At 40.6% G+C, this 15,919-nt stretch overlaps 2 protein-coding genes across 4 annotated transcripts in view; both read left to right on the top strand.

Moving 5' to 3' along the window:
• The window catches only part of TOPAZ1 (testis and ovary specific TOPAZ 1), a 52,243-nt gene extending 47,008 nt beyond the window's left edge, over nt 1–5,235 (top strand). The window contains 2 exon segments of the mRNA XM_066245141.1: nt 823–1,006; nt 4,979–5,235. Of these exon segments, the coding sequence (XP_066101238.1) occupies nt 823–1,006; nt 4,979–5,198 (404 nt within the window). The 3' untranslated portion in view covers nt 5,199–5,235.
• Nucleotides 5,236–7,517: 2,282 nt separating this feature from the next.
• Nucleotides 7,518–15,919, top strand: part of TCAIM (T cell activation inhibitor, mitochondrial) — a 34,504-nt gene continuing 26,102 nt past the window's right edge. Inside the window, exons 1-2 of one of the 3 annotated variants that reach the window (XM_066245100.1) lie at nt 7,518–7,603; nt 10,862–10,934. In XM_066245100.1, coding sequence (XP_066101197.1) covers nt 10,906–10,934 — 29 coding nt within the window. In that variant the 5' untranslated portion in view covers nt 7,518–7,603; nt 10,862–10,905. The other 2 variants (XM_066245098.1, XM_066245099.1) reach the window with 2 other exon arrangements.

The raw sequence follows: 15,919 nt of genomic DNA, 5'->3' as shown, positions 1-15,919 counted from the left end.
CTTTATTGAGATTATTTCACATTCCCTAAAATTCACTCATTTAGAAAGTGTACAGTACCTACCTTCCCACACACAATAAAAAATCTGTAGATAACTTTTGGATCCCCCAAAATGTAACTACTATAAAAGCACTATAAATAAGCCTGGCGTGGTGGCTCAGTGTATAGAGCGTTGACCTGGAATGCTGAGGTCTCTGGTTCAAAACCCTGGGCTTGCCCGGTCAAGGCATATGCGGCAAGCAAGCAGTGAACAACTAACGGTAAAGCAGCTAGGAGTTGGTATTTCTTGTCCCCCTCTTCCTCTCTCTGTAAAAATCAATAAATAAAAAATTTTTAAACATCATATAAATAAGAGTACTCAATACTATGTGATAGAAAATCTTCTAATTGTAAATTTGTTTTTCTCCATTTTAGGTTCCTAATTCAAGATAGGCAATAATTATAAGTATCTGTAGTTGCTATTAGACTAGGTCCCATTAAAACAAAACCCAAGTAGCTATTCTGGTTTGTAGTTATTTTGAAACTTCTCATCTTATGTTGTGTTGACTATGGCTTCAAATAAATGGTTGTCATGATAAGACTCAAAAGTCATTTTTCATGGTTTTTAAAACATGTTTCACTTCATATTTAATGTTTCAAAAACATTTTACAGGAATAATTGTACCAGGATAAGCTCATTGCCATGTAATCTGTGTAATAAATCTGCTTCTAATGTGAAGAATTATTCTGTACTAGAAGTAATTATCACCTATGTATATTTTGGAAGTCTGGGTTTTCACCTGTTAGAGTTTTAGTAAAGTTTGATCTATTATTTGATTTTCAGGTGCTCTTTCGTTGGGTTGCTATCCACCATTAGAGGGAAATTTATATCAAAAGCTTCTGCAGATTCCTTCTTACTTATCTGAGATTGAAATGCTTTTAGCTATTGAAATCTTCCTGGTATCTAATGCTAGTAGTATACAGAGTCCTGGTATTCCTACACCGACGCTGCAGATAGTTTTGAAAAGGTTGGTTGCTATAACTTCTAATTGAACTCTGAAAGCATGTCATGACTCCCTCTACCTGCCCTAGGATGTAAATGTTGAATATATTCATATATATGTTTATATGTGTGTGTGTGCTTATATATGTTTATACTTATATAATTGTGTAGTGTATATTTACAATCTTTGGTAACATTTAAATTGAGAAAGAATGTGACCTATTTGAGACTTACAAACCAAACAAAACAGTAGCATTCATTAAAACTAACAACTTCACAAAGATGCTCTAGACGTTCAAAGAAATGAGTCCTCTTTAGATATCGATCTTTTTCATATACTGAGAATTGTTAGATAAGTACTTGAAAGTTATTTATACTTTTGGTCAACACAAAGATCAAAGAGCCTGGTCTAAAAGGGAAATACGTGATAGTTTATTAGGTTCAGTCAAGAATTCTGTTGAAAAGAAACCCATCAGCCTAGTTTCTATATTTTAAAATGTTGTTGTAAATGCATAAATATTAGTGCAGCTGTTGGACCGGATTAGTCCCTTCAAATAATTTTGTTCCAAGTCCCAAAACTTAGGCTTATACCATTCCAATTTCTTGTCTGCCTTATCAAATAAAACTTGTGATATAAGAGTCTCATGGGATTTCTCGGCTTTTTAAAAATTTCTTACTGGATTTATTGGGGGGGACATTGGTTAATACAATTATACAGGTTTCAGGTGCACAATTCTATAACACGTCATCTGTCTTTTGCACTGTTATCACCACCTCAAGTCAAGTCTCCATCACCATTTGTCCCCCTCTGTCTTCTTCTGCCTCCCCCACCCCCTTTCCCTCCTGCAGTCCCCACATCATTGTGTCTGTAAGGTTTTTTCTTTGCTTAATCCCTGCACCTGTTTCACCCAACCCCTCAACTCCCCTGCCCTGTGACAGCTGTCAATCTCTTCTCCGTATCTGAGTCTGTTTCTGTTTTGTTCGTTAGATTCCACGCATAAGTGAAATTATATAGTACTTATCTTTCTCTGACTGGCTTATTTCTCTTAGCATAATAATCTCCAGGTCCATATAGGCTGACCCAAAGGTAAAATTTCCTTCTTTTTTTACAGCTGAGTAGTATTCCATTGTGTATATGTACCTCAGCTTTTTGATCCACTCATCTACTGATGGGCACTTGGGCTGCTTCCAGATCTTGACTATCGTAAATAATGCTGCAGTGAACATAGGGGTGCATATATTCTTTTGAATTAATATTTCGGGATTCTTTGGATATATGGGGCACTCCTGTTTTAGAGCGGACAAGAACTTTGCTTCAGTTTACTGGTGTTACAAATCCAATCCTCACATTCAATATTCTGTCAGTTACCTATATTACTCTATGTAAATTATCCCAAAACTTAGTGGCTTAAAACAGTAAATATTAGTTTCTGTGGGCCAGGAATTTTAGAGGAGCTTAGCAGGAAGGTTCTGGCTCAGAGTCTGCCGCATGGTTGGAGTCAGGATGTGGTCAAGAGCTGCAGTCACCTACCTGATGGCTTGACTGGGGCGGGAGAATCCATTTCCTAGATGGCTCACTCACATGGATGTTGGCAGGAAGCCTCAGTTCCTTGCCACATGGGCCCTATTATAGTTTCCTAGAGTGTCTTCATGACATGACAGCTAACTGCTTTCAGAGTGAGCAATCCAGCAAGGACAAAGCTGGGTTTTTTTGGTTTTTTGTTTGTTTGTTTGTTTACCTATGTCAAGAACTGTGAAGGCTCTGAGATTTAACCTGTTAGGAGGCTACAAACCAGCCTGCCAGTTTCATGGATCCTAGCATAAGACACCAGACTCCTGGGTTGTAAACAGAGGGTTTTACTATTTATGATACAGCAAGCAGCATGTTTATCTGCATATTTCTTTCTCTTCCTCTTGCCCCCAAGTCTCACAGGTGGGCCCAGATGGATACTTGTACATGCAGTAGGCACTAGTAGAGCAGAAGAATCCTGAACTTAGGGCATCCAAATTATAATAGGTACTTAAGCATGCCTGCTCCCTTGCCTTGCAGGAAAACATTATCTCCATCTTGCGAGGTTGTAATAAGCCTACCCTTTCCCCCAGAAGGAAAAACTATGTCTTTCAAGGTCAGTCACTATATAAACATCCTTGAAATCCAGAACAGAGGTAGTTAGTGTCTCTGCTCTCTAAAATTCCAGAAAAGCAAGGGGCCCATGGAGAATTGTCATCTAACAATCTAGCATCCAGAATTGCATACTGTCATTTCTCTCTTACTCAGTTTGTGATGAGGCATTTAATTAGCCTATATTTAAAACAAATTAGGAAATACTTTTAGGGCCACCTTCTTTTCTAAACCAACTAAAACAGGCTTTTTTTTTTTTCATTTAGGTTCTGTTCTTAAAGTTTCCTTATTTACCCTGTGCACTACGGAGGCTGAGGCACTGGGCTCCTTTGTCATCCTAATGAGGATGTTTCCTCATAGCTTCACGTTCTACACACACATATGCAGCCTCTGAGCTCATTGTTGAATTATAGGCATTTTTGTGACCCCAGTATATAACCAGTGACATGCCCAGATCTTTGATTCTATCCAAGCCAATATTGTTTTCTTATCATTCTGAGCCACATCTTATTACATCTATGAGAGAATTTTACTCATCTTTAGTCTCAAAAACTGCACATACAAGGCCAAATCTACTAGATTCCAGGCACCAATTCCTAAGCCAGAAGGTACTAGAAGGCATCTGACCTATCTTTTCTCTCTGTGGCCACTGATTCCTATTCCAGGTGGAAGTCCTCACTCCTGCCACTCTGTGGACCACACTGTGGTGTTAACGCAGGCAGGCTCGTTTGTGGGACTTGCTGCTGGACTCTGTAGATGCCAAGAGCAGGATGTAGTGAACACAAAGGAAAAGTGATCCTTCATATAACAGCCATAATTCTAAATACTTCCTGCTCCCTACCCCATAGAAGAAATGGCCATTGGCTATGAATTTTATAACATTTGGAGACTAGAAAAATAAATTCTAGCACTTTGTGAAGTACTTTAAATCAGAACTGAAGAAAAATAACCAGAAATTTAGTAAAGGAATAGAGCTACATTTTCTGTTATAAACTGTTAGCTACATAGTAAGTATATGCTTATAAAAATAGCCAATATTACCCTGGGCTTGCCTGGTCAAGGCACATATGGGAGTTGATGCTTTCTGCTCCTCCCCCCACCTTCTCTCTCTTTCTCTCCCTTTCTCTCTCCTCTCTAAAATGAATTTAAAAAATTAAAAAAAAAAAGCCAATATCAAGGTAAAACATGTGACTGTCAGTAACTCCAAACTTGATTAAATTCAGCACTCTTTGTGCACTGTAATGAAAAATTATACAATCATTAACTTTAAAAATACAAAGATTGAGGTTATTAGCAGTATTTTGATCAGTATTTTCCAAACTGCAGGTTGTAGCCCATTTGTGTAGTGAAATCAATTTAAGGGTTGCGACCACATTATTAAAAATGAGACCATAGAAAATAGAGTACATTGTCTTAGGGTCTGTCTTGTTTCCTGAAACTACAATTTTTTTTATTTTTTATTTTTTTATTTATTCATTTTAGAAAGGAGAGAGAGAGGAGAGAGAGAGAGAGAGAGAGAGAGAGAGAGAGAGATAGAAGGGGGGAGGAGCAGGAAGCATCAACTCCCATATGTGCCTTGACCAGGCAAGCCCAGGGTTTCGAACCGGCGACCTCAACATTTCCAGGTTGACACTTTATCCACTGCGCCACCACAGGTCAGGCAGAAACTACAATTTTTATGTATGAGGATGTACTAGGTTCCAAAACAAAATGTCTTTCCTATTGTGTCACAGTCAAAAAAGCTTGAAAGCCACAGGTAGGAGAATATAGTAAAAAGTCTGTCATAACTAGTACTAATAAATGTAAATAACTATCTTTTAAAGAAACTCTATAGCTTCTTAGAGTTTCTAACTTTGTGAGGTCTTTACTTTGTAGATGTGAAGAAAACAAATCTTGGAGCAAAGATGATTATCAAGCTGCAGTGGAAAGGTTAATGATGGCTGCTCGTTTGTCGGATCCAAAGCTTTTTGTTAAGCACATGACTGTCAACGTTAATAAGGAACAAGTTTATAGTTTGGAACACTGTTCTTCCCTGAAATGGTTGAAAAAAAATATGAAGTGGGCTGGAAAGGTTTGGCTTTTCAGTAACCATTAGTTAATACCTTTCTTAAGTTCCAGTAATCATTGTTGAAAATAAAAGGCAATAAAAATAAAGATGGTTTCCACTATATTCAGCTTTTGCCCTTTATTGATTTACAGTAAGTTAATAGTTTTTTTTGTTTTTGTTTTTTGTGAGAGGTGGGGAGACAGAGACAGACTCCCGCATGTTCCCTGACGGGGATCTACCCAGCAAGACCACTACCAGGCCATGCTCTGCCTGTCTGGGCTGCTGCTCCATTGCTCAGCAACCGAGATATTTTAGCTCCTGAGGCAAGGCCATGGAGCCATCCTCAGCACCCAGTGCCAACTTTGCTCAAACAATTCAAGCCATGGCTGCAGGAGGGGAAGAGAGAGATGGGGGGGGAGAAGCAGATGGTCGCTTCTCCTGTGTGCTCTGGGAATCAAACCTGGGACTTCCACATGCTGGGCCAGTGCTCTACCACTGAGCCAGCCAGCCAGGGCCAAGTTAATAGTTTTCAAAAATGAAAATTTTTATTGATATACACAATTTTTAATGGTTTTATCCCCACAGAAATGACTTTTCAAATTACTTTTTGATTTTTCTTTAAGCTAGGTTTGTTGAAACTTGTTTTCTGAAACTATAATTTTTATTGTAGTTTAAGTAGGGTAAATCTGTATTCTGAAATTCAAACATTGAAAAATCACAAACTGAATATTATGCATTTAATAAGAGAAAGACATAATGGGAAATGTGCAAGCCAATCTTCAGAAAAACCTTTAGGGGTATGAAATTGGTTGCGTCTGTGCTCAGTCCAGTTTCTAAAGCCTATTCCACAAATGTAAAATTGAAAAGTAATATTGAAAATGACTCAAACACTAAAATTCCAGAGTACATTCTGAGTTACACCAAAAATGTTTTAATTACCTTATGAATAGTTTTCCTTTAGCGTATCTTAGAATACTCTATGTATTTTGAAACTATATTAGGTATGACTAACAAGTATTTTAAACACATATATCACAACTTAAATATCCAAACAAGAACTGTCCCTTCCAAACCACCTTAGGAAGCTAAAACTGCTTTTCTCGTCATCTTCAGAATCTGTACCACAGTCACTCTCCGTTTTAACACAATTTTTAAATTTATTGATTTTTAGAGGGGGAGGGAGAAACATCGATTTGTTATTCCAGTTATACATTTATTGCTTGACTCTTGTTTAAATTTTATTGATTTTATGAGGAGGGGCATTGATTTGCTGTTCCACTTATTTATGCATTCATTGGTTGACTCTTTTATGTGCCCTGACCAAGGGATCCAACAGCAACCTTGGCGTATGGGGAGGATGCTCTAACCAACTGAGCTGCCCTGCCAGGGCTGTACCACAGTCTATCTCTAAGGGGGGTGGTCATCCTCAATCCTTAATTTGATACTTTAAACCATAATTTTAAATAGTTTGGAGGAAAAAGTCTGAGTAAGGTTAATAATAAAAGAATAAGTTATGATTATGGAGACTGAAAGTACTTCTTAAAGGAGTTCCCAAAATATGGTAATAGCACTGTCATTGGGTGGAATGAGTCTATAATCCCACAAGACTAAAAACGTTAAATCCTAGTACTTAGCAAAATGCCTTGCCATGATGAAATGTGGCATGAATACTATTATGAATGAGATATGGGAAGTGAGATGAGAGCTGTCAAGAAAGATGACCAGTTCTCCAGCAAGAACAAGCCGGGTGACTGTAGCTGACACCTGGGAAATAAAGTAGGTTTGGAGATTATTACCATCAGTCTGAAGTGCCTTTGAGGACAAGAATGGTAAGTGAGCAATTATCGTTTCTTCTGTAGGAGGTAACTGAGACCCAAAGAAAGAATTAGAGAAATATGAGACTGTTTAGATGCTGATAGCAAAATAAAAGCATTTGAAAAGAAGATACGCGAGTTGATAAATGAAGCTTTTAGGAAAAATGAGATTGGATGGAATAGATCAGAAGTGGCCAGATTGTTTCTAATGAGAAGTCAAGAGCCCTTAGGTCTGGAGGTTTTTGTTTGTTTTACCGCAGTCAACAATGCCAAGAGGTAGAAAAGGGAAAAGATAGGTTGTTACAGGTATTTGCCTAATTTCATCTGTGGCTGTTTCTAGAGTTCGGTCATGAGAGCGAAATACAGCCAACAGTAGAAACCCAAGCTGATGGTGAAAAGTGCTTATGGTTCGAAAACAGACAGATAATGAAAGGGCCAAAGTCCAAAAGAAAATGAAAGAGAAATTTTTAAAAATTAGCTACACGTCTGTAAGGGCAGCCAAAGGGCATGTTTCAACAACCTATAAAACCTGGAGCCCTCAACTGACACTTGTCTGAAGTGTCAGCTCTGAAAACTCCGCGGGAGGATCAGCGCAGGCAGCCTCGCCCCGTTGGGCCCCCGGGGTCGACGGTTGGGAAGGTACGGGTAGGGGGAGGGTGGCGCATGCGCGCGTCCTCTACCGCCCCCGCCCGCCCCCCAGCTTTAGGCTCCAGCGCGTGCTCGGTCGCCCTTCGTCCTACGCCCCGCACCGACCCTCGGGCCAGGCCTCGCCACCTGCCACCCAGTCATTTCCGACTCCCATCGGCCCAGCCCTTCATATTTCGGAGTGCTCACTCGCGCACCCTAAAGGTTTGGGTGGGCACGCGGGGCTCCCTCCGGCCGGGCGGTAAGAAGGAGGACGGGCCAGGGTTTCTATGCGGCGGGGGAGGCGGGGCGGTCACCTGGGCGCTGACGTCACGCCGGCCGAGGTACGGCTTAGGTTTCAACCCGCGTCTCGGGCACTGCGCAGGCGCCCCAGAAAGAAAGGCCTGGCAGGCTTCAGCCAATGAGAACGCGAGCTGCTCCTCCGGGCCGGGCCGCGGCGGAGGCCGGGGGGCCGTGGAGCGGGGCGCGCCCAGCTGAGATTCCAGGGGTGGGGGCGCAGAGAGCACTGCGGGTAGGAGCCTGTCAGAGCTGTGGGCCGGTGGGCCGGGCCGGCGCCCCGCGGCGCATGCGCCCCCGCACAGCGCACAGCCCACTGGGGTCGCGTGGGAGGTGAAACAGGTCGGGGGTGAAAGCGGGCGGAGGACGCCCTCGCGGCGGGCACTGCCGGGACTGTAAGGAGCAGGCGGGGTGGGCTCCGGCGGTGCCTCAGGCTGCTCAGGCCGAAAGGGAGGCGGTGGGCAGTGCGCGGGCCCCTCGGCTGGACGTGCTAACTTCTGACCTCAGGCGATGCCAGGGGCCGGAGTGGCCTCTACGCCTGCGTTTTAACTTGTTTTGAAATGAGAAACCAAAGACAGTGTCTTTAGGCTTCACTGTTTCCTACCGTACTATTTCCCCGAAGTCTGGCTTATCATAGGAAATTGTGATGCTTCAAATCTCATAGGAAAAGATTTAGAAAAGGGAGCTAAAGAACCTAGATACTTTGCTCTTGCCACAGTTTATTAACCTATTAAAAAGGCAATTCCCCCAGCACAATATCACTTTATTATACCCATTTCAGTTCTTTTGTTGGAAGAGAGAAATGCATTTACCATAGAAGCTTGTCTTTTTATTACTTAGCAAGTGCTAGAATATTAGTAAAAATAAACGACCATGTTTATTTGTTCTGATAGTTTCAGGTGTTCCCTAAAGTTCGTGAAATTAAATCATTTACTTGTACTTTTTGACCTGTATGTGGTCTTGCACTGTATTTTTTAAGACTTTCAGACATTGTTCCCTTATTTAGGTGATTCTGTATTTTTCAATCACAAAATTTGTTTTCAGATAAAATGTATGTACTAGCTACATGTACACCCTTACTAGGAGGGAAAAAAAAGAACTCTGTAGTTGTTATACACCCTGAATTATATAAGGATAATAATAGTTGCCACTTTTATGAATTTTCTATTTGCCAGATGTTACTAAATCCCTTATGTAACTATTTTACTTCAGTTTTACAAAAATCCTATAAGATATCTAGCCCCCACTTTCATACATAATGTGCTCCTAAAAAAAATGTACAAAACTGTGACGTGGCATTCCATATCCAGAGAGCTAAACATAATTACAGCATTCTAGATTACATTTCTCCTTTCAGAAACAGTCTTTAATGAATATTTCCAACATGTTGCATGTGTCTTCAACTTTTTTGTTAAAAAGCAGTGACAATTAACTTCGGTCTAATGAGTATCAGCTAGAGTCTGATGATACACATATTTACTGTTGTTAAATTTGTTAGTCCTTATTGCTAGTATTAGACTTATAGTTTGTCCTTTTTTATAAAATAAAGACAAAATTCCATAAAATATTTGCTGAATAGACATTTTCTACAACAAAGGTAGTTTCTGGCTAAATTACTGCCTAGCAGACTGTCACATTCTCTCACTTAATGAAAACTTTTAAATTTCAAATTAAAGGCCACTCTGGGATGACAGTACACATATGTTGCACAGGTGTTTCCACTATGATGACATCTACACATTCCTGGAAACCCTGACATTCTGCAAGATAACACACAAAATAACAGGGTTTATTGGGAAAAAAATACAACTCAAAACAAGATCTGTGGAAACCTCTAGCCTTTTCATCTGTCCCAGCAGCTTCCCAGATTGCTTGATGTCATGGAGAACGCAGGGACACTTGAAGCCACTGACCATCTGCTTCTTAAACCAAAGGAAGGAATGACTGGGGGATTTTCAGGGTTTCTTCCTGAAATCGTTACATACAGCTAAAGCCTTTATAATTGTTGAAAACACCACATCTGGTCACTCCAAATCATCAACATACTGGGGGAAAAAACTGCATATGATATAACATCTTTTCCTAATTTACCAGCTGCACATAATCTAATTCACATCAAAGAAACTTCTTTGTAGCAAGACAGACTGATCTTGGACCATGTCTATTCTTTATTATTTGAGGGAACAGACACAGGAAGGTAAAATAACTTGGCCTTGCTCACCCAGCTAGTCAGTGCTGGAGTCAAGATTTGAATACAGCCCTGGCCGGTTGGCTCAGCGGTAGAGCGTCGGCCTAGCGTGCGGAGGACCCGGGTTCGATTCCCGGCCAGGGCACACAGGAGAAGCGCCCATTTGCTTCTCCACCCCTCCGCCGCGTTTTCCTCTCTGTCTCTCTCTTCCCCTCCCGCAGCCAAGGCTCCATTGGAGCAAAGATGGCCCGGGCGCTGGGGATGGCTCTGTGGCCTCTGCCCCAGGCGCTAGAGTGGCTCTGGTCGCAACATGGCGACGCCCAGGATGGGCAGATTATCGCCCCCTGGTGGGCAGAGCGTCGCCCCTGGTGAGCGTGCCGGGTGGATCCCGGTCGGGCGCATGCGGGAGTCTGTCTGACTGTCTCTCCCCATTTCCAGCTTCAGAAAAAATGAAAAGAAAAAAAAAAAAAAAAGATTTGAATACAGATCTCAGATGCTTCAGCCTCTGCTCACCATTGAGCAGATTGCCTTTTCTGATGGCATCATGTGACTTCAAGTGTTGCTGCCTTTCATTGACTTAGCGCATGTTGACTCTTCCTATCCATAAATGTGGATCTCTCCATTTAGTTCTTTTCTGACTTCTTTCATCTGAGTATTGTAGTTTTCCTCATACAGAACTCATACACATTTTGTTAGACTTATATAGCTCAGTGTTTCATTTTGGTGAGTGCTAATGTAATGGTAATGTTTTTAATTTGTTCATTACTGGTATCTGCTTAACTTTCTAGCAATTAATGGATGCCTGGAAGTTGACGTACATATATATTCAGAAATGTTTTGCCACCTGAGACCTGTGAGGAGGTAAGCTTCATGGTCTAATCTATAATTAGTACAGGGGAGGGGAATCTTTCATGCATTTGGCTAGTTTTAATTTATTGTTATTTTTCAAATTGTAAAGTTATTTTATATTATGGTAGAGGGCAAAACAAAACAAAAAAATTCATGTGAACAGCCAGGAGTCCCTTCAGAGCAGAAGGTAGAATACTCTTTTGTTTGTTTGTTTGTTTGTTTTGTTTTACAGGGATAGAGAGAGTCAGAGAGAGGGATAGATAGGAACAGACAGGAACAGAAAGAGATGAGAAGCATCAATCATCAGTTTTTCGTTGTGACACCTTAGTTCATTTATTGCTTTCTCATATGTGCCTTGACCACGGGCCTTCAGCAGACAGAGTAACCCCTTGCACCAGCCAGTGACCTTGGGTCCAAGCTGGTGAGCTTTTTGCTCAAACCAGATGAGCCCGTGCTCAGGCTGGCGACCTCGGGGTCTCGAACCTGGGTCCTCCGCATCCCAGTCCAACGCTCTATCCACTGCGCCACCGCCTGGTCAGGCTGCAGTCCAATTTTGTAGTCATAATTGGTAGCAGGAAAACGGAAAGAAGGAATGATTTTGAAGGACTTTGTAAAGTGAGGAGAAATAAGACTGACTGAAAGTGGGGTGGGATGGTGAGCTAGTTTGAGTGGAGGTAAATCTGAGGTTCTGTGCTTGGGTGGCATAGAGAAAAGTGGTAGCACAGCAACAGAAACAACCACAGATCAACTTGTCTCACTGCTCTCTGGCCTTCTGTCTCCAGAAAATAATAACCTCTACTGCTGTTCTCAGACTTGTAAACTGTGAGCGGCTGGCAGGACAACTAAGTGACACTGGGAATGAGAGCTGAGCACAGATGGGGCATACACGGAGTTGTCATAGTTACTTCTGCCTCGTATTGAGGACTTCCATACCTGCCTTGCTGTCTCCCGTACTGCTCAAACTCCTGTTCTAACCCTTAATGCACAACCTATATGTTCACTTTATAGAGGGTCAAATACATACCAAAAAAAAGGTAATCTGAAAAAATGTTGGTGGTCACTAGACTGTTTTTAAAAATCTGAAGAAACGACTCTATAACCTGACCTGTGGTGGCGCAGTGGATAAAGCGTGGACCTGGAACACTGGGGTCGCCGGTTCAAAACCCTGGGCTTGCCTGGTCAAGGCACATATGGGAGTTGATGCTTCCTGCTCCTCCCCTGCTTCTCTTTCTCTCTCTCTCTTGCTCTCTAAAATAAATAAAATCTAAAAATTAAAGAAAGAAATGACTTCATAGTCTTTCCATTTTAAAAATAGGAAACTTCTCAAAAGATTCAATATACATAACATGTGAGACAAAAGTGTACCCGATATTTAGAGACTTCTTTATATAGCCTGTTACAGAATGGAAAGAGTAAAATTAGAGCATGCAAAACTAGATGCTAACAAAGTCCCTCCCCAAAATTGCAAATAATTTTATTTAGATTTAAAACTATACTTAAAAAAAAAACTTTTGGGTGAGTTATGCTAAATTGTACAAATGAAATGTCAGCCTGACCGGTGGTGGCAGAGTGGATAAAGCGTTGACCTGGAATGCAAGCCCTGGGCTCATCCGGTCAAGGCACATACGAGAAGCAACTACTCTGAGTTGATGCTTCCCATTCCCCTCCTTTTTTTCTCTTTATCTCTATCTCTTGTTCTCTCCTCTCTCCTTTCTCTAAAATCAATAAAATCTGGAAAAAAAAATTACGAATGAAATATCAGATTATCCAGCTAGGATAATATTATTGAATAGCTTGCAAGTAATAAGGAAATTAATGAAGAAACATCTGTATCTTCTTTTAACACAATATAATTGTCAAAATATTTTCACTGTAAAAAGCTTACTCTATTGAACCTAATAAAGGTTTTATATGGTGAACCATTAGTCAATACCATATTAAATGGTGAAAAACTGAAAGCTTTTCCTCTAAAATCAGGAACAAGGCAGGGATACCCACTCTCTCCACTTTTATTCAACATGGTAGTGGAAGTCTTAGCCAGAGCAGTCAGGCAAGAGAAAGAAATAAAAGGCATCCATGTCGGGAAAGAAGAAGAGGTATTACTTTTTCCAGATGACATGAGCCTATATATAGAAAACCCCAAAGACTCCACCAAAAAACTATTAGAAACAATAAACCCATACAGTAAAGTCACAGGATACAGTCAGTATACAAAAGTCTACTGCTTTCCTCTGTGCCAACAATGAAACTTCATAAAATGAATTGAAAAAAACAATTCCTTCTACAATTGCAATAACAACAAAATAATAAAATAGCCTGAACAGGCAGTGGTACAGTGGGTCAAGCATCAGCCTGGGATGCTGAGGACCCAAGTTTGAAACCCCGAGGTCAACAGCTTGAGTGTGGGCTCATTCGGTGTGAGCACAGGCTTACCAGCTTGAGCATGGGATCATAGACATGACCCTGTGGTCACTGGCTCAAGCCCAGAGGTCACAGGCTTGAGGCCCAAGGGTGCTGGCTTGAGCAAGAGGTCACTGACCCAGCTGGAGCTTGCTGTTAAGGCACATATGAGAAAGAAATCAATGAACAATTAAGGTGCTGCAACTGAGTTGATGCTTTTCATCTCTCTCCCTTCCTGTCTCTTCCTCTTGCTAAAAATAATAATAATATAAAATACCTAGGAATAAAATTAACAAAAGATGTGAAGAAACTATAACTGAAAACTACAAAGCATTATCACAAGAAATGGAAAAAGGCACAATAAAATGAAAAAATACTCCGCATTCTGTATCAGAAGAATCAACATAGTTAAAATGGCCATATTACCCAAAGCAATATACAAATTTAATGCAATCCCCATTAAAATCTCAATGTCATTTTTAAAGAAATAGAACTAAAAATCACCAGATTTGTATAGAGCCATAAAAGAGCCTGGATAGCCAAAGTCATCCTGAGAAAAAAGAATGAAGCTGGAGGTATCACACTACCTGACTTTGAATTTTACTATAGAGCCAACAAAACAGACATACATACCAATGGAATAGAATTGAGAGCCCAGAAATAAAACCACATACATATGGACAGAGGAGCCAAAAACACACAATGGAGAAAAGAAAGTTGCTTCTATAAATGGTGCTGGGAAAATTGGAAAGACACATGCAAAAGATGAAACTTGACTACGGTGCATCCCCATGCACAAAAATTAATTCAAATTGGATCTGAGATCTAAATATAAAATCTGAAACAATAACATAGAAGAAAACATAGGTACTAAACTTATGTACATTGGCCGTAGAGAACATTTTATGAATTTGACCCCAAAGGCAAGGGAAATAAAGGCAACAATAAATGAATGGGACTAAACTAAAAACCTTCTGCACAGCAAAACGAACTGACAACAAAACAAAAAGGCAGCCAACTAAATGGGAGATGATATTCACAACCAATAGCTCTGATAAGGAATTAATATCCAAAATATACCAAGAACTCACAAAGCTTAGCAACAAACAAGCAAACAGTTCAGTTAAAAAATGGGGAGATGACCTGAATAGACACTTCTCCCAAGAAGACATATATAGCCTGACCAGGCGGTGGCACAGTGGTATAGAGTGGATAGAGCATCGGACTGGGATGCGGAGGACCCAGGTTCGAGACCCCGAGGTCGCCAGCCTGAGCGCTGGCTCATCTGGCTTGAGCAAAAAGCTCACCAGCTTGAACCCAAAGTCGCTGGCTCGAGCAAGGGGTTACTCGGTCTGCTGTAGCCCCACGGTCAAGGCACATATGAGAAAGCAATCAGTGGACAACTCAAGTACCACAACGAAAAACTGATAATTGATGCTTCTCATCTCCGTTCCTGTCTGTCTGTCCCTATCTATCCCTGTCTCTGGCTCTCTCTCTGGCTCTGTAAAAAACACACACACACACAAAAAAAACCATATAAATGGCCAACAGATATATGAAAAGGTGCTTTTCTATGCTAGCTATTAGAGAAATACAAATCAAAACTACAGTAAGATACCACCTCATACTTGTTACATTGGTTGTTATCAACAAGACAGGTACTAACAAGTGTTGGAGAGGCTGTGGAAAAAAAGGAACCTTCATTCACTGCTGGTGAGAATGTAAACAGGTACAGCCATTGTGGAAGACAGTAAGGTGATTCCTTAAAAATTAAGAATAGAATTACCATATGACCCAGCAATCCCTTTACTGGGTATCTACCCAAAAAACTCCAAAACATTGGTACGCAAAGACACATGCACCCCCATGTTCATCACAGCATTATTCATGGTGGCTAAGACATGGAAACAGCCAAAGTGACCCTCAACAGAGAGTTAGATAGAGAAGGTATACATATCTACAATGGAGTACTATCTCAGCCATAAGAAATAATGACATATTGCCATTTATGACAACATAGACGGACCTTGAGAACATTATACTAAGTGAAATAAGTAAATCAGAAAAAGCTAAGATTTCACACATATGTGGGATATAAAACTGAGACTCATGGACATAGATAAAAATGAAGTGGTTACCAGAGGAAAGTAGATGGGAGGGGAGCAAAGAGGGACAAATATACGGTGACAGAAAAGGATTTGACTCTGGGTGACGGGCACACAACGCAATCAACAGTTCAAATGCTACAGAGATGGTCACCTGAAACCTATGAACTCTTATTGATCAATGTCACCCCATTAAATTTAATTTCTAAATAAAAAAAGATTACAACATTGGATATTGAGAATTTTTTTATCTGAAGAAGAAAATGATATAGAAAATTGTCATCATTTGCAGTGAAGTCAGTTAACATTTCCAAGTAGGTTTTTGAGGGGAAATTTTATTATTGTTATTATTAGTATTAAAATCATTTCTTATATTGCATCTGAGGAATTTAAATCTACTGTTTTTAGAAACTATGTGGCAGTCACTGGCCGGGTAGTTTAGTTGGTTAGAGCGTCATCCCAATGCACCAAGGTTGTGGGTTCAATCCCCAG

Source organism: Saccopteryx bilineata, chromosome 10, assembly GCF_036850765.1.
Source record: "Saccopteryx bilineata isolate mSacBil1 chromosome 10, mSacBil1_pri_phased_curated, whole genome shotgun sequence".
Lineage (NCBI taxonomy): Eukaryota > Metazoa > Chordata > Mammalia > Chiroptera > Emballonuridae > Saccopteryx > Saccopteryx bilineata.
Note: the sequence above shows the minus strand (reverse complement) of the source record. Positions and strands in the feature narration are given on the sequence as shown.